This window comes from Candoia aspera, chromosome 13 (assembly GCF_035149785.1).
Source record: "Candoia aspera isolate rCanAsp1 chromosome 13, rCanAsp1.hap2, whole genome shotgun sequence".
Taxonomy (NCBI): Eukaryota; Metazoa; Chordata; class Lepidosauria; order Squamata; family Boidae; genus Candoia; species Candoia aspera.
Genome location: NC_086165.1, coordinates 3,363,507 through 3,384,460, shown reverse-complemented (window position 1 = coordinate 3,384,460; position 20,954 = coordinate 3,363,507). Strand labels below are relative to the sequence as shown.

At 43.3% G+C, this 20,954-nt stretch overlaps 1 protein-coding gene across 1 annotated transcript in view; it reads right to left on the bottom strand.

Moving 5' to 3' along the window:
* THSD4 (thrombospondin type 1 domain containing 4) overlaps positions 1-20,954 on the bottom strand; it is a 175,048-nt gene that overhangs the window by 9,493 nt on the left and 144,601 nt on the right. The window contains exons 7-13 of the mRNA XM_063314027.1: positions 18,291-18,466; positions 16,971-17,067; positions 15,861-16,091; positions 11,074-11,203; positions 10,396-10,600; positions 7,560-7,733; positions 3,121-3,294 (exon numbers count right to left, since the gene is read on the bottom strand). Of these exons, the coding sequence (XP_063170097.1) occupies positions 3,121-3,294; positions 7,560-7,733; positions 10,396-10,600; positions 11,074-11,203; positions 15,861-16,091; positions 16,971-17,067; positions 18,291-18,466 (1,187 nt within the window). The remainder of the gene's footprint in view (positions 1-3,120; positions 3,295-7,559; positions 7,734-10,395; positions 10,601-11,073; positions 11,204-15,860; positions 16,092-16,970; positions 17,068-18,290; positions 18,467-20,954) is intronic.

Sequence of the window (20,954 nt, the reverse complement as noted above, 5' to 3'; positions counted from 1 at the left end):
TCTTTTCCAAGAACATATTCTGGAGGAATGGAGAGAAGGCTTTTTTTTTTTTAAGGGGTGGGGTAGGACTTCAGTTTCAGAAGATTTTGAGTCCTGAAAGCTATGGACCAGATGCACTGAGCAACTGGTGAAAGTGGTTGCATCTGTAATTTTAATATGACCATGAGAAAAATACATCAAAGCTGGGGGTGTTGGAACCCATCCTGATTCTATCAACTGCCTCTCTGATCAAAAGGTAGCTAGAATCTTTCTAATGGAGGTAAGGAGAGAGTAGGATGTCTGCAAAATTCCTGTAAAAGTCCCTGATAACAAGTTTCCTCAATTTTATAAATGGAGGTGTGCTTTTTTTTAAAAAAGAGTGAAAAGCTACTGTCTTAAAGTGTCTTTGCACCACACACATATTTGTAGCTGTCTACAGCCCCCTTAGCTATCTGTGCATCCTCGAAAGAGTTGAGTCACAATGTCAGCGTAGGAGAATGTGGGTTAAGCGGGTGGTGGGCTGCTGAAGTGAGAATTCTGCAACACTCAACCAGGTTCTTCTTTGGATTAAAGGGAGGAGTAACACCTATTTCACTCTCATGCATGAGAAGTTCACCAACAATGTCTTCTCCCTTCTTGAAAGAGAGAGAGATGGTTCCTTGGATGTTGCTTCTCCATATCCAGCATTCTTGATCTGGGAGGAAACATCTTTTAGCTTGTTTTTTTTCTTTTTTCAATTTGAATTAAGAGATCCTGAAAGGCTAGGGAGAGAAGATAACTCTGGAGAAAAGCCACCAAACCAGGATTGTTCTTTGTACCAGATACTTCAAGAGTCAGCAGCTCTCTCTCTAAAACAAAGCCCTTTAACCTTGATTGTGCATCACGTACCAGAATTTCACAGCAACACCCTTTCCTCTCGACTTCTGCTTCTCCAGATCTGTTCCACTTTTATGCTGGGTTCAAATAACACCCTTACTGTGAAACAGGCAGCAAGGGACAGTAGGAGCTGCTCTCACCCAAGTCTTGAAAGACCAACCAAAAGGTAACTATCATATGTCTGCTTAGCAGCCCCTTCTGCTGTTTGAGAATACAGTTCCCTCCCTTATTAATAATCCATCTCAAATTTGAGGGCTGCCAACCATTTTAAGGCCATCCCAAGCACAAAACTGCTGAGTAGGTGGAAATTCCTTTTAGCAATTTGTGCCAAAGCTCTTAATAGCATTAAAGAAGAAACATACGTGGCTGATATCAAGATTGATTGGAGCTCAGCGGAAATCAGCTGCTTGGTCTGATGTCTGGGTAGTTGAGAATTGCTTCTCAAATCTAAGCCTATCAGCTACAGCAGGGTCAACCTGAACCCATCTGCTAATTTCATTACTGACAGAGCATGAGGGGGCTCAAAATTTGTAATAATATTCTCCGCTATGATTGCAGGGCCTTGCCTCAGATCTTGCAATCATGCTCACTTTAAATAAGGGAGATTTTCTCTTTGGGTTTGGATTAAAATCTGAACTTTAGAATAGAGGGGGAACATGTGGGTTGCCAGAAGTTGCAAATGCTTGACGCCAGAGTCCAAGGGTAGTGGATGCTGGAAGTTGTAGTTCAGAAACATCTGGGGGAACACAAGTTTCTTACTCCCCCCCCTTTTTTTTTCCTTGCAGGAACTCCCCATTTTTGAGGAAAGAAAACCCCCACCCAGGATGTCAGTGGCACAGCATAGGCTCTAATTGGATTTCTTTGTAGCCGAACATCAAATGAATTAAATTGTTCCCATTCTTTTTAACCTACTTATTTAAATCATGTTTGTGGTATAAATCAATAAATTAAATTAAGCAAATTGAACTATTCTTTTCTCGAGAAAATAATTTAATTCACCAAGTCCAATAGCAAATCAAAGCAAGGAACAGAGAGAGTAGGTTCCAGGCTCTGTTGACTAAGCCAAGTTGATGGAGTTCAGATATTGTGCTAAGCCATGAATGATGGCTTACAGCCCACGCTTAGGCTCACACGAACTTGGCTGATCTAAAAAGCTAAAGCAGATTTGAACTTGGTTAATGTCAAGTTAAAATCAAACCCTTTAGAGTGGCCGATGACTGGATGCAAGTTCAGTTCAGTAACAATATTTACAGGGGTGAAAGGGGAATGGGATGAACTTGGTTAATGTTTGGATGGAAGACCACCAGGAATGCTTAGGGAAAATGAGGTCTTCCAAGAAGGTCAGGGCCAGCCATTTAATTATTGTTGACCCCCAGACCTAATTGCCATTGCTAAGTGATGCAGTGGTAAAGCATGATGTCACATGACTGCATCACTTAGTGACGGCCATTCTGGCAGTCCCGGCTGCCATTGTTAAGCAAGGACCATGGAGGTCATTAAGTGAGGACCTCATGTGACTGCGACCTTTGACTTCCTGCTGGTTTCCCCATTGATTTTGCTTGTGGGAAGCCAGCAGGGAATGTCAGAAATCGCAATCATATGACTTTGGGGATGCTGCAATGGCTGGAACTCCGAGGACCCGTCGTAAGCCCTCCTCATTCAGCACCATCACCAGTTTGAATGGTCATTGAACAAGTGGTCATAACCCGAGGACCACCTGTAGACATATTGCCAGGAGTGAAGCTCATGGCTCTGACTTCACCTTTTCAGTGAGAAAAGAGTACATTTATGGCCATATCGTACTTCTGGCTCTGCAGTGTTTACTGCAGGATGACCTCCCTTGCTGAAACCCAGTGACGTCTATCGTGGCTTACATTTCAGCAGGATCTTCTCAAGATCCAGCCGGGGTTCCACCACACTGTAGGTGCAGAGGGAGAAGTGGAAAACTCCTCGACCCACTCAGCTGAGAAATCAGCAACAGACGACTCCTTTGTAAGTGGGCCCATTCCATCTCTCTCTGTGATAAGACAACTAGCAAAATCTGGCTACATTACATGTACATTAGATGTATTACATCTGCATTGCAGCTGTTCCTAAGAATGCACAGCATCAAGAACTGGTGGAAGAGCAAACTTCTTCCCACTTGCTCTTTGCTGCGTGCGATGCCTTTCTCTCACCACGGCCCTGAGGCGGGCCTTTGCTCTCTGCAGCTGTTCCAGCCACGGAGGGGTCCAGAAACACACCCCTTCAATTGATAGAAGATACCTGGCTCCAGCTGCCAGCAAACCATTCTACTTTCCCCAGACAAGGTCCGTTGTCACAAGGGGTGGTTTCCGATGGTCGGTTGTGCCCGCAGCCCTCCAGCGGCAAACTGCTCATGTGGTTGGTCATGCACACCACGGAACGGGTTCGGACTCCGGGCCCACATTCCGCTGAGCACTGTTGGGGCAAAAAGACAGTGGAGGGATCTTACCCTGTTATTGCAAAATGATTTACAAAAAGCACTGAAAGAAGAGAGACTTGTTTGGCAACAAAAAAAAAACCCAAGACAGGTCCAGATTTCTAGGCTGGGAGATCCACCTCGTGCCATGGAGGAAGGCTACGCAATTGCAAAATTTGGGGGTAGTGTGGAGATTTCGCAAGACCTTCTTCTTCCTACCGATCCTCTCGTACAAGAAATCTGGGCAAAAATTGCAGGACAGAACTGGAAGACCAAAAAGCACAGTGGGGTTTTCCAAAGAACCCCCTCTCTCTCACCCTGCCCAATATCAAAGAAATAAGCTTTAGAAAATGAAGCAGAGCTCACATTTGCAGAATGCTGAGTTCCACAGATGGCATGCAAAGGAGAGAACCGTGACTGTCTCTCTCGCACACAAAGGTTTTTCGGGGTATCCATGGGTTGGGGCCAAAAAGATCAAGATGGCAGCCACAACAATGTGATCAAAGATCTGCCTGTGATTTATCTGCAAATATAACACCTTGTCTATTCCAAATATTCCAGGACCACAAAGTTTTTCAATCAGATGCAAATTCTTTCAGCATTTTACGCACATGCCCATGCCCTTGCTTCCACACTTCCCTCCCTTTCTTTAATTCCTTTTCTCACTCAGTTGTCCATCATCTTTAAGAGAGACACAGACTGGCAGGCATTCGGATTTGATTCTTTCTGGGGTGGGGGAGGATGAGTTATTGAAAATAAAGAAAAACCATGTGCCGACTGCTGAAAGATGTGTGCATAATTGAATTTAAACAGTCACGAGCATTTATATTATGTTTCACATGGAAAGTAAGTCCCAAATAAGCATTTGGTTACATGGCAGGCAACATGTGCCAATTTTGGCATTTTGCAGCTGCACACACACGCACATATATGCGTAATTTCATTAGGAGCTTGGTAATGCAGGAAAGAGGGAGGGGAAGGGGGAAGGGGAGGGGAGGGGAAGTGGAAGGAGAGGGGAAGGGGACAAGAGAAGAAAAAGGAAGGGAAGGAGATGCTTATTGATTGGGTGTTGTGGATCTAGCAGCGGTTCTATGAGGGATAAAATTCAGAGCCCAACCTAGGTTTGAATCTTGCCTGGGGTAAGTTTTGGATGCCCAGCATAACCTATCCACACGGCCCCTGTGCACACTGCTCCTCCAAGGGTTTAAGAGCTGTGTTGCTGGGGGTAGAAAAAGAAAGGCTTCACACTAAGCCTTAGCACGGTTAGTTTCAGCAAGTTCTGTGCATCTGGCCAATTTGGCTTAATTCAACAAAGATGGTTAACCATGACTTAAAGCTATGCCTGAACTGGGTCAGATATAAGTTATGTATTGTACCCCCATGTTTTTCTCTTTGCAATGGATAGAAGCTTACATGGGGAAACAGAACAAGGACATGTGTCCCACCTGCTTCTCCTTCACTGGGGTTGACCTGGTCCAAAACTGCTTACTGCTTCCCAATCTTACTTGGAGCCAAAGAGAAAGAAGATCCAGCTACGTGCCTATCCCATGGGGAGCACAGCTTGCTCTAAAGAAAGTTTTGTTTCCATGTTTTCTGGAGTCCAGGAGATCAGAAAAGAGAAGCCAGATGATGCATCTGGGACGGGGGCAGGGGAGGATTCTAGACCTCGTGATGCTGCTACAACTACAACTCCCAGCATGCTTCCTGTTGGACATGTTGGCAAGGACTGGAAGGAGCTTCAGATTATAAGGCCCTTTGGTTCCTCACCCCGGGGAGATCTCATCATGGGGTGAGAAATTGGAAAACCAATCAAAAGATTCAGTTATGGAGGTGCTCAAACTTTCCAGATGGTTTCAAGTTCATTAGGAGGGGTAAAAAAACCATGAAAAAAATATTCACCATGTGCAGCCCCAGGAATAGGGAGAAGAAAAAAAAGTACAACAGGAACACAGTAGTTTAGATTTTTTTTGTCCTGCAAAAGATGTTTTCGTTTTCCGTTCTCCCACCACTCCCTCGCTTCTCAAACAGAAAGAGTTGGAAGCCAGTTTGGGTGAAGTTCTCCAACAAGTCACCCCTGTTCTGTTTTAAATGGCTACATGTGAGCTGAGAATACATGGATCCAGTTTCAGATTAAATGCCAAATAAGAAGATACAGACCTCACCCGCCCTGCCGTGCAAGATTTCAATATACAATATTCTGCTCACAAAGAATTCAAAGGGCTTCAGCAGGAGACTTCAAACCAAAATATTCTTTGGTGCTCAGCTTCTACCTCACTCTGCCTTTTAAAATTAAAATAGGGACGCTCTCTGTGAAAAACCAGCCAGCCAACAGATGGAGAGCTGAGATCTGGGTGGCGCTTAGACCAGCAATGCAGATTTGTTTGTTGTTTTCCAACCCAATATAAATAGGCAAATGAGCTTCTTTGCTCCTTCCCAAGTTTTGTCCTGTGGCCACAAGTATAATAATGCACAAACCGCTGGGGAATTCTAACAGGAAAGGAGCAAATGGTTGAAATGACGTCTGGGTCACTCCATGTGCCACAGCGTGATCCAAAAGTCACTCTCACCATCGATAGCCACTGTGAAACCCTAGATTCCATGATTTAGGTACCAAGCATTTGGAAATCATTAATATTAGGAAGGTATTGTGGCACCTCCTCTGTTTCTCTGTTTCTTTTCTGACACATAAAGTCTGATTCTCTCTTAAAAGAGAGACAGAGATAGTAAGATTGAGAAATACGTAAAAGCAGACAGACCACCTTCAATGTTGAACTCGGTTCAAAATATGCCATAGAGTGAAAACAATATACGAAATTATTTACAACCTGTCTTTAGGGCAAATCATCACCATCATCAGCATCCCAGTTACAAAAAAAAAAAATGTTGCTTTACTTGGAACAGTGCTCATACCAAGATGATCTCTTTAGTTACCCTGGATCCTTGGAAAGGACTCTCTAGTCAAAAATATCAGATCCAATCAACACTATCTGGTACACAGTGTGTAAATAGCAATAAAACTATTCTTTGGTGTAAAAAGAAAAAAAAATGAAGTCATAGGTTTAAAAACTGTGGAAGAACAAAAGCTCATTTGGGAAGAAAGGGGAAGAAATCCTACAGCTAATCTCTTCATTGATGTGGCTGGATTTATAACGGTGTTGGATTTAATCCAGAACGCTTTTGTGCATTTATTTATACTTCATTGTCTTGGGGAATAATACCTTTTCCCTCTCATATGGACTTTAGTAAATCACTAAAGAGATATTCATTCCTGTGTCAAAGTAAATAAATAAACACTAAAAATACTTTGCAAAATGAGAAAAGGGACGCAATTACAGCTTTGAGCTTCAGCCTTGAAAACAAGTTTGGAGGAGCGGAAAGATTCTGGCATGGTGTTATAACCATCTGGCAAGATGGACAAATCACAGCTTTATTGAGATGAAAGTCTCCAGAAATCAGATTACTTGTGGTTCCCCAAGGGACCTTCTCTACAATCAGGATCACCTCTAAGATTCCTTGGGAGAAGGAGGGTCCCCATAGGGAAGGGATGACAAAAGTAGAAGCTGTATATTTTTGACTTCTCCAGAAAAATTATTTTCTATTTCTCTTGGGGAAAGAGAATTTACTGCTGACAACCCTTTCAGAATGCAAGAGAGTATCACTGACTGTCAGTGGGATGGTGTGTCCTTGAATGTACTTAGTGACAAGGTGACCAAGGGGAATATGTGAACTACGTGTTTCTCCTTGCAACCTCCCTGGCTTCCCATTGAAGGAAATCCCAAGGGAAGAAATCCTGAGGAACTCCTTTCATTGGGTTTTTTTCCAGATTGGGAAATGGGAGCAACCAGGCCAGATTTGGAAAGATGGGGTGGACAGAAGACTGGTGGTACCTTAAAGGCCACCATTGTATTGGGTCAGAAGCTTTCATGGACCAGCAATAATACACCTCCAGTGAACAAGAAAGGCAGCTCAAAAACAGCAAGAGAAATTTTGAAAGAACTTGTCACACATCTGAGGGATAAAGTTAGAAAAACAGGTTTCCTTTGAAGGGTTAAAGAGCCTCCCAGAAATGACAAGATTAATCCATACGGCTATTTGTCTTCATGTTTCTCCAGAACTTGATTCTTTTTTAAACCAGTGTGGCCAAGGATTGGACTTGGACCATCCATGTAGAAAGGAACTGAGGCTGTGTTGTCACTCCATGCTAAGGTGCTATGCTTTGCCTGAGCCAACTTTGTGTAAATTGGAAGAAAATACTGAACCTTACCCGATCACTCCACTCTGTAAGAAACCAGCTCTTGGCGCAGGGTCCCATATCACAGTTCTCAATGTCATTTGGCCGTAGCTTCATGTTACACTCCTCATCATCAACAACATCTCCAAGGTTGCTCACGCATTTTACATCTCGGGTCCTCTGGCCAACTCCACACGGAACTGAACACTAAATTAAGAATAAACTTTTGGGACAAGCAAGCACAAAACACCTGGATCAAAAGGAGGATTCAGTCACATCCCCTTGAAATCCGCAGCAAGAAAGACCAGCTACCATCTGAAGCGTGCTTTGCAAACTCAACGCAAAGCTCTTCAGCCATCATTCCTGGGCTAAGGAAGATGACCCAAAGGGTTATGCTTTGAGTGGAATCAAAGTTTCTCGGGGGATGTTCTTTTCATCAGAACTTTTCTGAGATACTCTTTTTTCTACTGCTGCTAGAAATATTCCACACTAAATTGTGGTTGCTTTGGGGTAAAGATGCCCTTTCCTCCCAGCATGGTGGACCATAATGATGGTGGGATCCTCCAACCACAAATACTGCTATTTACTGTTTTATTGTATGAAAATAAAGGGAAGATCTTCTACCCTGACAAACCACTGGGAATTTTTTCACTTCTTGAAGAAATCTGATCCAATTGAACTTCCCACCACTCTAATTTCTCTAACAATAAATAGAGTGGAAATCAGTATATGCAAAACTAAAAACTTGTAAATTAAGTTGAACGTAAGAAAAAGCTTAGCGTGAAATGTCCTCTGTCAATTATTTTCGAGAGATTCATAAAGAGATGGAAGAAACTTTCAAAAGGAGGGACCTGGGATTGTAAACCACTGAAGTGTGGCGAACTTTTGAATTTATAGATTTTGAATCTAGTATCAACACCCTTATCTTCAAAACGGAAAATGAGTTTTGTTTTGAGTAGAATAATAATCATCATCACAACAACAATAAAGTATCCTAAATTCATCTGATGTTCTACATAAATGAAAAATAAAACATGACTACAGCATGCATTTATTGGGAATGGAATTAGGATGAAATTGTGTTATATTGTCTGTCATCATTGTGATGACTGCATGTCAGGTGTTCCCAAATCTTGATGATAAATGTGTAATCTTTGTTTATGACCAACTCTGGTCCTCAGGAGCAAACAGTGGGCAATAGCCACCTACATGCAGCCAGGGGACTAGAAGAAAACTATTGTCTTCAAAAATCAGAGAAACACCACAATCAATTCTAATATTCTCTGACACGTCTAGGAAAATCAATGGGCAGGATTGCTTTTGCCCAGTTGGGGGTAAGTTCTATTCTCCCCAAGGAATGACAGAAATGCAGAAGAATTGGAGAAAGGACGCTATGCCATTAACACCATCCTCCCCTCTCTGATTTAAGCGAAGTAACTCTGGTTATACCCGAGAAAGAAATGATATGTGGAATAAACTCAAGTGCGTCCAAATTAAAAATCTCATCCTTCCTCCAAGATAAATGAAAACTCTGATTTATGTTCTTTTTTTTTAATTCCGGAAGAAAAGAGGCCAATGGACATGACATTTTAAAACCCTGTGTTTAAAACCAAACATTGGGAAAACACTTCCAAAATTGGGGGCATCCCTAAATTCCAAAACAGCATGCAAATCAAAACTCCTCTCCCTAAAGAAATTGTCCTGCTTTATGGGTGTTTCAGTTTTTAAGTATGGTAGAGCAGGATTATTTTTTTCTCTCTAACAAAATCATTTTCTGAACAGGAAATGAAAATATGTCATTTCTGTGTCTGTCTCTGAAGAACTGCATCTTTGGAGTATGCTATGCAGTCCCAAGGGACAGATGAACCCATACGGATCCAAACCACACTGTGTCTTGATGCAGATGTTAAATTCTATGGAAAAAAAACATGTGGAAGAGAGCAGAATATAAATTGCAAGCATCCTCGTGGCCTTCAGATAAATTCCCCTATTTTGGAGAACTGTTCTCTTTCTTCCTCCATCTCCTGGGACAGTCTCAATTCATTATGAGTAGCTGCTCACATCTCTGAAACAATGTTCAGGGATATATAGAGCTGACTAACTGAACCACTCAGCTTCCTTCCTTCCTCTTCAAAGAAGACTCATCAGCCATGACCATTTGAAACCAAACTCCTCTGATGACCCAACTAGAAGCATCGAGAAGAAAAGCTTGTTGGTCCCACCAGTGGCTGATGGCTTCATTGATCATAGGAAGAGCAACCAAAGGTATGGATGAAAATGGTCTTCTCAGCCCTGTTTTCCCACACTTTTGAGAACAGTGGGGGGAGGCACGTTTTAGTACAAGAAGAAGAGTGAAAACATGTGTGTGGAGCTTCTGCTAGATTGAATATTATGTTTTGCCTTCAAACTACCATCCCGTCACCCTGAGCATCCAAAGCATCCTATTTTAGCCCTGCCCCTTTGATGATCCCACTACACAACCGAGATACCCTGGAATTTGGGGATATCTCAACACTCAATTCTTGTGGAACCTCAACTCTTTTTTCAAGTGTGGTCTGGTGCTGATGAAATCCTTGCACCTTTGTTCTGAAATGGAGACCATGAATTTCCTTTGCTAATCAAGGTGAGCCAAGATCAGTCTCCATCTCACAACATGCCAAAATGCCTCTCATCCTGTTCAGCTTTCAGGGAGGCTATCTTCCCAGCCCTCCTCGTCTTGTGAATGGTCTTGTTTACCCTGTCTAAGGATTGACCTGGCCTCCTCAGAAAGAGCTCTTTTAAAAAACAGCACTGTGCAATGATGAATGGGTTCTGTCGATGTCAGTATAAAGCTGCCGATGTTGTGCGGCTTTGAATCATTCCTGTTTACCGATGTCCATTCTGTCCGAATTTGCCATTCACTGCAGATCTTCAGTTGGCACGTACTTGTCGTCTCGGGCTTCTCCAAGTGTTGGCATCGGTGCAGCTGAACCGTTAAGGTGCGGTTGGCGTAGATTTGCCGACAGAGGACTTGGCGGTGCTGCATTCCCAGACCACAGGATTTACTGCATTCTGACCATTCTCCTATATCCCAGCTAGGAAATAAGGAAATGCAATGAATTTGTGTCATCTCTAAGCTTGGACAAGGGATGGTGACTTTTGCCAATGCCTTTATGGATAATCCGGCATGCCAGCTGGGCGCAGGAAATTCAAACGTTTGGAAAAGGGTGGACATCGCCCCGACATCACCCAATTGTGACAGAGTGAATTTCTCCTCTGTCCTGGCTGCTAAATTTCAGCACAAACACACCTTTGAACTTCCTTTCTGGGAAATATGAATTGGATTGTAGCGTTAGCTACAAATAGGGAGAATTTAATGAAATTCTAGAAATAGGTACATTAACGATGCCTAAGAACGTATGGCTGAAACCACAACATTGCCTTTTCCTGTTCACCCCACTTCCCTTTCAGTGAATGTCAGAAATCTTGGGGGGCAGCGACCTGTTGGGGTTCTCTGCAGAATGCCAGGAAAGTTTATATGCTATTTGAGAAACGGTCAGCTTCTTACAAGGCTGGGCAAGGGAAGATGTTACAGGGCTCTTCCTCCATGGTGGGCTTCGAGCTGATGTCACAGTAGCTGTCAGCCACCTCCTCGTGTGAATTTCTGTGTACACAGCGGAAGATGGGATATTGTGCCCCTGGAAGGAAAACACAGATAAAGCACGAAGCAGTGAAAAATCAGCTTAACGGCAGGCATATTTATTTCTCAAGGGGCTATATGTCGCTATCCGTGTAGATGACCCCTTACATAAGCCAAACCAGTCGTTTCACTCCCCAAATCAAATAAGCCTCAGATAAAACACCTTAGATGTTCCATTTAATCATTCCTTGACGCAGGCAACAGACTATCTGTTCTGTCAAATATTGCTCCAATTGTTTACTGTTCATAGTACTATTGTTTGCACAGGCTGCGAAGTCCAGAGTAGATCCCTGCAGAATTCAGTTGACTTTTGGGTCCACTTCACCGGCAATATTTTTTTGAAAAGACATTATGCATAAGGCAAGGGTTTCATGGCCGGATCTCCAAAAGCCTTCTCTTTTTTTAGGCCTCAAAAGCAGCGTCGCTGCAGCAAGTTTGGATCTCAGCCATGTCCAGGGGGAAAATGTAGCACAGTGTGTATTTGCTGGGGAGTTTTCCCCCATTTTTTTTTTAATCCATTCAATTATGTCCAATTCTCAGAGACTGCCTGGACAAGTCCCTGAAGTTTTCTTGGCAAGGTTTTTCAGAAGTGGTTTGCCATTGCCTCCTTCCCAGGGCTGGGAGAGAGGGACTGGCTCAAGGTCCCCCAGCTGGCTTTGTGCCCAAGGTGGGACTAGAACTCACAGACTCCCAGTTTCTAGCCTAGTGCCTTAACCACAACACCATACTGGCTCTCTCTCCAAAATTAGACCACCTTTTTTGCATAGAAGGTGCAAGTTCAATTCCTGCTATCGAGCTCCATGTAATGTCTGAACTTCTAGCAGTTCTTGCTGCTCATTAGCCCTGACAATTCTGGGCTGGGTAGAACAACTATCTGACTTAGTATAAGGCAGTTTCTTATCCTGCTTTAAATTGCCATTGGAGTACACCCACCCTGGACTCCCACAGACTTCCTGGATCAGAGACCATAAATAAGAATGGAACAGAGAAAGCCCATTAAGTCTATACCAAGTCAAGCCAATGTCACCCACAGCAAAAGAGAGTGAGTGAGTGAGTTTTAATCCAGTTTTGTTCACCAATGAGAACAATCAGGCCAATAAGGAAGAAAAACATCTCTCCGAGTTTTGGCCAAGACGCCATGAATCTGATTGAAAGGAACACTTTCAGGTCATCGTAAATTTCTCTTTAAAGAGTTGGTTTTGCTGCAAAAGGCCAACAGGGCTCTTCCACCATAGACTGTGAATGTTTGTTTTAAAAGAAAAAAAACCCCAACAACCCCAAACTCATGCAGTTGGATCCAGCTTTAGTAAGCCTGTGAGCAAACCCATTGAATGCAGTGGGGCTTTATTGACTAGCTGGCCACGTCAATTTCAACAGATCTCCTCAAAGCAGGACCAAGTCTATCTCCAGCCCATGTTCCTGATGCTCAGTTTAAACAACCTTGATTGTAGTTACGATGCTTCCCTGATAAAGCTATAATTGTTTGCACTTCTGTTATGGTCTATGGCAAAAGCAAATACATTTGCATTCCTCAGCAATGGAAACCTTTCCCAAACTTTGAAGTAGGGGGGATCGTATATATTTTGTCAGAGGATTGATTTTCCTTTCACAAGGGATGGAGGGAGGGGCTTTCTAATTTCTCACAGTGGTCCCTGGAACAAATCCCTCTTCCTGAATTTAAACCAGAGAAGGGTCTCTTCATTGCCAATTTCTCCAGGGCTGGAATTTGGACCAAGTTGGATTATCTTCCTAGTGAAAATATGACACACTGTTGGACCTGGGCCAACTGCGAAGTATATCTTGATAACAAGGTTGCAGTTCTTATAAGACAAGAAGGAATCTTGAATACTGTGGCACCCCTTCATTGTGCGAGATGCTCAGTGAAGAGATGAAATGCACCAAGCTCAGGTGATTAGTGTCCTTTCAAAACCATTGCAGAACCAACTTAATTACACCCAAATGACCAGGCTCAAATTATCCTACACATTATCCTATCAGAGCGAGGGAAGCCACGCTGTCCATCCAGTGGGTGTTTTACTTTCATTCATCTTGGACACCAGTGAAATATCCCCAAGTTCTTTCATTCACGTTGAGGGGGTGGGCGGAGTGGGGAGGGAAGCTGGCTTTTCTGGTTAGTCCTAAGGGCCGGTTGACATGCTGTGAAAAAACAGGGTAGATTTACTCATAAAGGAAATGAAAGGGGAAGCTCCTGCCAAAGCAAAATGTAATGTATTCAGCGGTGTATTCAACCAAGAAAGCTTTCAGTCACTTCTAGGGCTATTTTGCTTCTCCAGAGAGAGTTTACAGAAAATTCAGAAGTTTTGGACCACATCCACCCTTCCCCTTTTGCTATAGTTTCCTTTCTCGGCATGCTGCTTCTATCAAAGCAGTAAATATCCCAGTCACCAGCAAGTCTTATTTTCACAGCCACCTACATTCCCAGGAATAGCCAACTGAGGAACTCAAGGGTTGTGGCACGACTGGGGAGAGCAATTTATAAAAGGGCAATCTGCCCCAAAGTCCTTGGAACAGGGCAGCTTTCTGGTATCCCAAAAGTGCGAAAGTCTGGCAGCTGGGTTTGGCAAACAGAACCAGCGGAGATGTAGCACTGACCTTCCTTTCTAGGAAGGTTGCAACACTCCCACTGAAGCATCAGGCTCTCTGCCAAGAAAAATGGAGGAGACCCCAGCCAACATGAATGGCTTGGAATCAGAAAGAGGTTCCGAACCCCAGGTCTGAAAAAGAAAAACGTTTCTAGGAGTCCTGGAGTTCAGATGGAGTTACACCACCAGGAAACATTTCCAGCAGAGAGTCCAGGGTGACATTTCTTCCATTGAAGTACACCTCGATTAACTGGGATGATTTGGGAGGGGAGATGGCAGTGCCACTTCAGGAACCTGAAGAAGACACCCCCAATATTAAGAGACGGAGAACTTTCACAGTTCTGCTGCTCCCCCCAAAATTCAACCCCCTTTGGAAACAATCTCCCAATGCCTCGAGAGGAATTGCTATGCACAGTTTGATATCCTATTTGCTGGTTCTAAGGGACAGTGGGAATATTTCTCAGATTTTGTATTTTTCTTTCAGAGGTCATTGATGGGGAAAATGTTTTCTTGCATGTTCAATGTTCTGTGGATGATTGCCTTGAGTCTATATGATTCACCAGCATATATATCCAAATACATGCGCACACACACAAACACACCCAGGGTTACTTTGAGCCAATTCTCCCTTGGTATTTCACCATAAAATATAAAATATAGTGTGACAATGTTTTTTTGCCCATGCTCAGAAGCTATCCTTCCTTAATGGATTCATGCCAAGAAGGTGGGTAACTATGTTGTTTGAATCTAAAGCCAAGCTAAACATTCAAGTCACTTCATCCAGAACAGGTTAGCAACAGCTCCAGACATTCCTGGTCTTGTCTGGGGACAAACTAACCCCTCTCCCCGTGTTATACAAACTCCTTACTGGAAGGTTAATGGTCTTTCTGGCATCTGTGACTGAAATGAAATCTAGAGAGGGCTCAGGAAGGTGTGATTTCCCCAGGCACTGTCTGACTTCATTTCTGTTTTCACTCACCTCCTGTTTTCCCCATCCTCCCAGCCACATGGGAGTGATAAAAAAGCCCAAGATGGTAGGTAGGACTTCCCAAAACCTGTCTGCAGTGGTGCCCAACTGAATCATTTTAGAACAGCAGGAACAGAGGATGAAAATCACAGCTTTCCAGACTTTATCCAAAGGCTGGGTGGAACTAAAAACATAATCCCCAGATGACTGGCTGAGTCACCCAAGTTAGGGTACTTCCAGGACATCAAGATGAGTCAACTAACTAGCAAAAGGGTCATTTCTGTCATGTGAATGTTGCAACTGCTCAGTGGGTCCAAGGGATGACATGGTTGATGACATTGTGACATGCCTGTCCTCATTTTGATGCCATTCTGGCTTTTAATGGACATCATTGCCAATGGGGCTTGCAAATGTGATGACATCTGAGTGCGTAAGGGACAAAAAGAGAAATGGGACCCAGAAAAATCAAAAAGTGTGGCCAAGAATCATGCTGGGCTGTTTTTCATGCATATTTCTGTACCATAAAATGATGGCTCTTCTTCTCTTGCAAGAGAGATTATAATTTGTTTCTCTCCAAGGCCTGGAGAGACTGTGGGGAGGCGGGGAAAGGAATGGAAAAGAGAGCAGACTTGAACAATCAAGAGACAGCAGATGAGTCTGTCAACAGCTTATCCCATGAACTACAATTTAGCTCAGGTGGAGAAGAATCCAAGAAGAAGCTTTTCAACACATTCAAAGAGATTAACTTGCTGTCAGTGAGGCTGGGGAATTCCTCTTACAGATTCCAAGCTTCTGCATTGACCCCAAGACTAGCATTAAAGACACCTTCTTGATATTGGAATAGTTTTTGCATCCTTGGCTTTGCCCAGCTATGTGGGGCCTGAAACTGCCACTGCCTTCTGGGAATTAATGCAATGCTTGCTGGCAAGTCAACTTTATAGCTTTTCTCAAGCTTTGTTTCTGGGCCATTTGAGCTTATGTTTGTTTATTCCACATCCACCCCCCAATCCTCCACCTCCTTCACTTGTGGCCTTTGGCAGATGAAGATTCTCCAAGGTCAGATCTGAGAGTCTGCCACTACGAACCTTTCCCACACGTAGTGCTGCATTCAGTTGCTCCAATTTGCTTCCAGTTATGTTCCCGGCTGCGTCTTGGAGGCTGACCTGCTGGCACTTGGTTGTCTGGAAGATGGGGAGGAAATCGTCCAGGCTGAATCATCACCGGTTGTCTCGCGTGACTGCCAGTCTCCTGATGCAAATCTTCCTCCCCATAATTCACAGTCTCTGTCCCATCCAGTTGGCCATTGAAGGGCTCCCCTAGGCAAATGAGGTTGACAACATCACAAGAATGAACTTCCCTTTCTCAGCCCTGAGCCAGCCAGAACACAGATGGCAAAAACCCCATGAGGGCTTGGGGTGAGTAGATCAGCTCAGAGGTTTGTTCTAGCAGTGAACCACAACACTCCAGGATGGTTTAAAATATGCAAAGGTCACGGACTGTTTGGAATAAGACGTTCTATGTGTCACCAGGCTGAAAAGTTGAACAGTTGTTGTTTGGCCATCCTTGCTACTGCACGGAGCATTCAGTTAAAGTGTCCTTGCATGAATAAAATTGAAGCAACAAACACATCAACTAAACAGCTGGAAATTAAGGGCAGGAAATTGGTATGAAAAAAAATGCATTCTTTATTATGCCCAAAGTTCCAGTGAAGAGGCATTTTCTCAAAATACACTGAGACTTTGGATAGAATAAAAAAAAAGTCCCCCCCTCATACCATTTCCCCCCTTATTTTCCACAAATAAAATCTGTTTATCTGTAAGGATTCCCTTCCTTTTGCATTTAGAGAATTGCGGGGAAGTCCCCAGAAACAACACATAATAATCTTTTATTAGAATTTAACTCTCTAAAGGAGTGAAGGTGAAACAAAAATAATCTTTAGCAAGCTAAAGAAACCAGAGCTGGCAGATGAGTTGATTAAATAATCTTTTGGTAAGTCAATCAAGATTGCGTGACGTTAGAAGCAATGAGGAAAAATGTTATGCTTTGCTTTCGGAGCTAATTGTACTGGATCCATCGGGGAGACGCATTTCCTGCTATGAAAGAGGGACAGAGGAATGCCTTTTCTAAGAAGGTCCCTGCCAGTCAAGAGATGGTGAAAGTCATCAGATTGGTTGAGGAAATAACCACGTTCTTACCTGGCCGCCTATGAAGAGGCACCTGCGAACTGATGGTGTTGGGGCCTGGAATGATGTACTCATAATGTATACCTGGATTGGGTTGCTGATGGATCATCTGCGAAAGGGAGAAGAGCCTCATGTTGGTCTAGTTTACTGTGATGCACAAACCCAGTGTCAGCCCCTAGGTAGACCAGACCAGGAAATCAACTCCACAGAAAGGCTAAAACTACAGGGAGTCCTCACTGAGTGGCCATGATTGGAACTGACAACTCACTGGTTAAGCAAAACAGTTGCTGAGTGAAACTGTGACTGGGCTTATGATCTGACTCCAGCTTTCCTTTGCTTTACAGACCTGCGAGGGTCATAAAGGTGAGGATTGGTTGCAAAGTTATTTTTTATCGCTGTCGTAACTGTAAATGGTCACTAAACGAGGAGTTGATGAATGAGGACTAGCTGTATTTTGATTGAGACTGGCTGTCATAACAGAATCTTTGAGTCTGATTGTGCTGGACTTCCTCCCCTTTCTTATACTTCTGTTTATTAGGGAGGTGTCTGTCTGACCCTTTTCCAAATATGTTCTGTCTTTTAGAGACTTAAGATACGTTTTCTCCCTGATCGCTTTGGCAACAGAGCTTGCATATCTCCCTCGAGGTCATCTTTCTTACTCTCTACATACAGGCAAAGTGTTGTCCCTGGCTATAGACAGGTTTCCACAATGCAAACAAGACTGTCGTCATCTTTCCCAGGTAAAAGACTCAGCCTGAGTGCTGGTAGGATGTGGCAAAGGTGGCTGAGTCTGCCATTCAGTAGCAAAGGATGTTGGGAGACCACCACTTCCCTCTCCACTTCCTGCCCTTTTTAATTTGTTTCCCTTTTGGACAGGGGAAAAGAGACATTAAAATCCCTGGTGGTGTTATTAGGGTCATCATCTCCACAAACAGCTTTATTCATCTCCACCTTTTTCTGCCCCCTTCTCAATTTACACCTCCAAGAATTGGTTGCAAACAAACAAACAAACAAACAAACAAACCTGCCTAGGCATTTGACTTCCTTCTCAACACATCCAAGTAGGAAATTAACCAAGAAAACCAATTTTAATCCATGAGTAAGCAATTCCTCAACTTCTGATTATTACGGATGGTTCCTCTGGGTCAATGTTTCTCAACCTTGGCAACTTTAAGATGTGTGGACTTCACCTCCCAGAATTCCCCAGCCACCCTTGCTGTCTGGGGAATTCTGGGAGTTGAAGTCCACGCATCTTAAAGTTGCCAAGGTTAAGAAACACTGCTCTAGGTTAATAAAGACACAGTACGGTTATCCTAAATCTTTGCATCTTACATAGACATCCAGGATTTCGTTTGTTGGGCCATCTGCTAAAAAGGATTCCCCAGCAGTACTTGAGATTTCGTTGGGTCGTTTGTAGATGAACATAGTTCCTCCTCCCTCGTATCTGCCAGGTCGATCAATTGCCCAGTTTCCATTGATAATAGCACGCCCTGACCGACTCCGTAATGCTGTAGGAACAACAAGAAGAAAATAATGTAACTATAGATATTCAAAATAACTTTCTCTTTGGAAAATCTGAACGTATGAAAATTATGTAGCTCTTCTAATGCTTTGGGGAAGGGGAAGGAAGGAAGGTTTTACAGATAAGAACAATTAGCTGCCAGATTCACTGGCAAGACATCATCAGAAATTCCTGGATACCTGAGTTGGCATGGCTTGATTCAACTCTAGGCTTGTTCTTGGCTCAACACCCTCTTCCATCTGGCTAGAAAAGTACCTGTATCAACCAAAACAGGTGATTTCCCTCTGTCAGCACAATGGTGTGATTTCCCCTCTATACTCACTTTAGTTTAATTCTCACACTTTCTTCTTCCTCCCCTCCCATTGGCCTTGAAACTGAGGATTGTTGCTTGTTGACCGACCTGCTACTCTAAGAAACTCTGCCTTTTAACTTAACTTCTACAGTAACCAGGAATAAATGAACCAGATCCAGTGTAGATTTGGGAGCTTCTTCAGAGGAAGAATCTGAGAAGGCTGCAGGATCCACTCACTCCAAAAAGAAATCACTGAACAACCAAGGTCTCCAAATTCCACCAGAAGCAGAACTGCCTCTAGATACTTCTCACCACCCACCCTTAATTCTCCTTTTGAGAACACCCTGCATCACTCAGCCTGCAACTTCTCCTTCAGTTATCAAGCTTCCATCTGAATTTTAAGATGATGTTTCCCAGAGAGGCAGATCTTGACACATAAAGTAGCATTAACACTTCAGTTGTGCAAACTCAGAATCATGCAAGCCATGGTATTCCCTGTGACACTCTATGGAAGCTAAAGTTGGACTTAGAAGAAGAGGATAGGAAGAGTATTGATGTCTTTGAACTTTGGTGTTGGACCAAAGACTCCTGAGGATACCATGGACAGCCAAGAAAACAAACCAATGGATCATCCAACAAGTCAACCCAGAGCTCTCATTTGAGACACAAATTATCCCACTTCAGATACCTTATGCAAAGACCCGGGTCTCTGGAAAAGGCTCTAATGCTGGGAAAGGTGGAAGGAAAGAGAAGACAAGGATGACCAGTAGCCAGGTGGATGGACTCAGTTGCAGCAGTGCACCATTGTAAGACCTGAAGATCAGGTTAAGAATAGAATGCCCTGGAGGAAATCTACCTAAGTGGTCCCCAAGAGTCAATTACCACAATTGGAAAGAGAAGAGGAGGACAACCAGCAGCAAGGTGGACAGGTTCAGTTGCAGTGGTGATGAGCGCACCATTGAAAGAACAGGTTAGGGATAGATCGTCATGGAGAAAATCTATCTATGTGGTCGCTAGGAGTCCAAAATGACTTGATGGCACATAATCATAATCAACAATCTTTCAGGTAGAGTAGATGCTTATGCTAGGAAGAATAACCTCCAAGTATCTGCTTGCTGTCCTTGATACAGCTATCTCCCCCCTGTGAACTGTCCATGGTCCTGACACTTTACCCTGCATTAGCACATTCCTTGCTCTTTAGCTCTGTCTTCTTCTGTCCACCAAGGCTAGATGCCAACTACTTCCTGCACTGAAGGTGCTTTCAGGGATAGGCAAATCTATTGAATCTGATTTTGCCCAGTATCTCAAATAATTCCCTTTAAATTTGTTCCACTTACTTTGCACACCTTTACATATTCCTCAGGAAGCTTCTTATCAGTAGATCACCTAATATATGTATTTCGTGGGACACGTTGCCTGAATCCATTATATCACTGGTAGAGCTGTGGCTGAAATTCTTCATCCTCTTTTTATTGGTGTTTTAACCTTGGGAATGGGAGCTGAGAGGCTTTGAGAAGCAAATAATCCTTAAAATTTTCCCTAACCCCCCCCCCCCCCCAAAGCAACTAGAAACTCCAATTTACATTGGGAGGAAAAGATTGCATTGCTGAAATTTCTCCTTTTCAGTAAGGTGATTTCAGATGGTGCAGGATGGCCACATGTGGACCATGGATGATCTTTCCATCATTGCCATGGCTGAACCAGGAATCAGGAAAAAATAAAATAGAAGCACGGTCATAACAGAAAAGTGTGATAGCTCACTGGTAGAATAGATACTATGCAAAGAAAATGTTCTGAGTCCAACACCTGGTCATCTCTCAGTAAAGCTGTAAATATTTGTGCCTGAAGGTCTCAACAATTCTCAATTAGTCTTTCGAAAGCCATATTCCCTTAAACTGAATTGCTTCTTCATCCAAGCTGAAATAAACCTTGGGTCATTTCTGGCTCTAAACAGTGTCTCTGGCAGATAAGATCTTCAACCTGAAGCTGCCTTCCACATACCTCAATCACTGACATGGGGAAAACAGCATCGTGCACTTACAGGATGAATCCATAGCCACATTTCTTGCTTCTCTAACTTTATGCTAGGAGAGAAGGAATCGTGTATTATCCAGGGCAGTGTTTTGTAATCTGTAAATTGCCAGTTATACTCAGGGCAGTGGCAGGCTTTTTTCTTGATGCT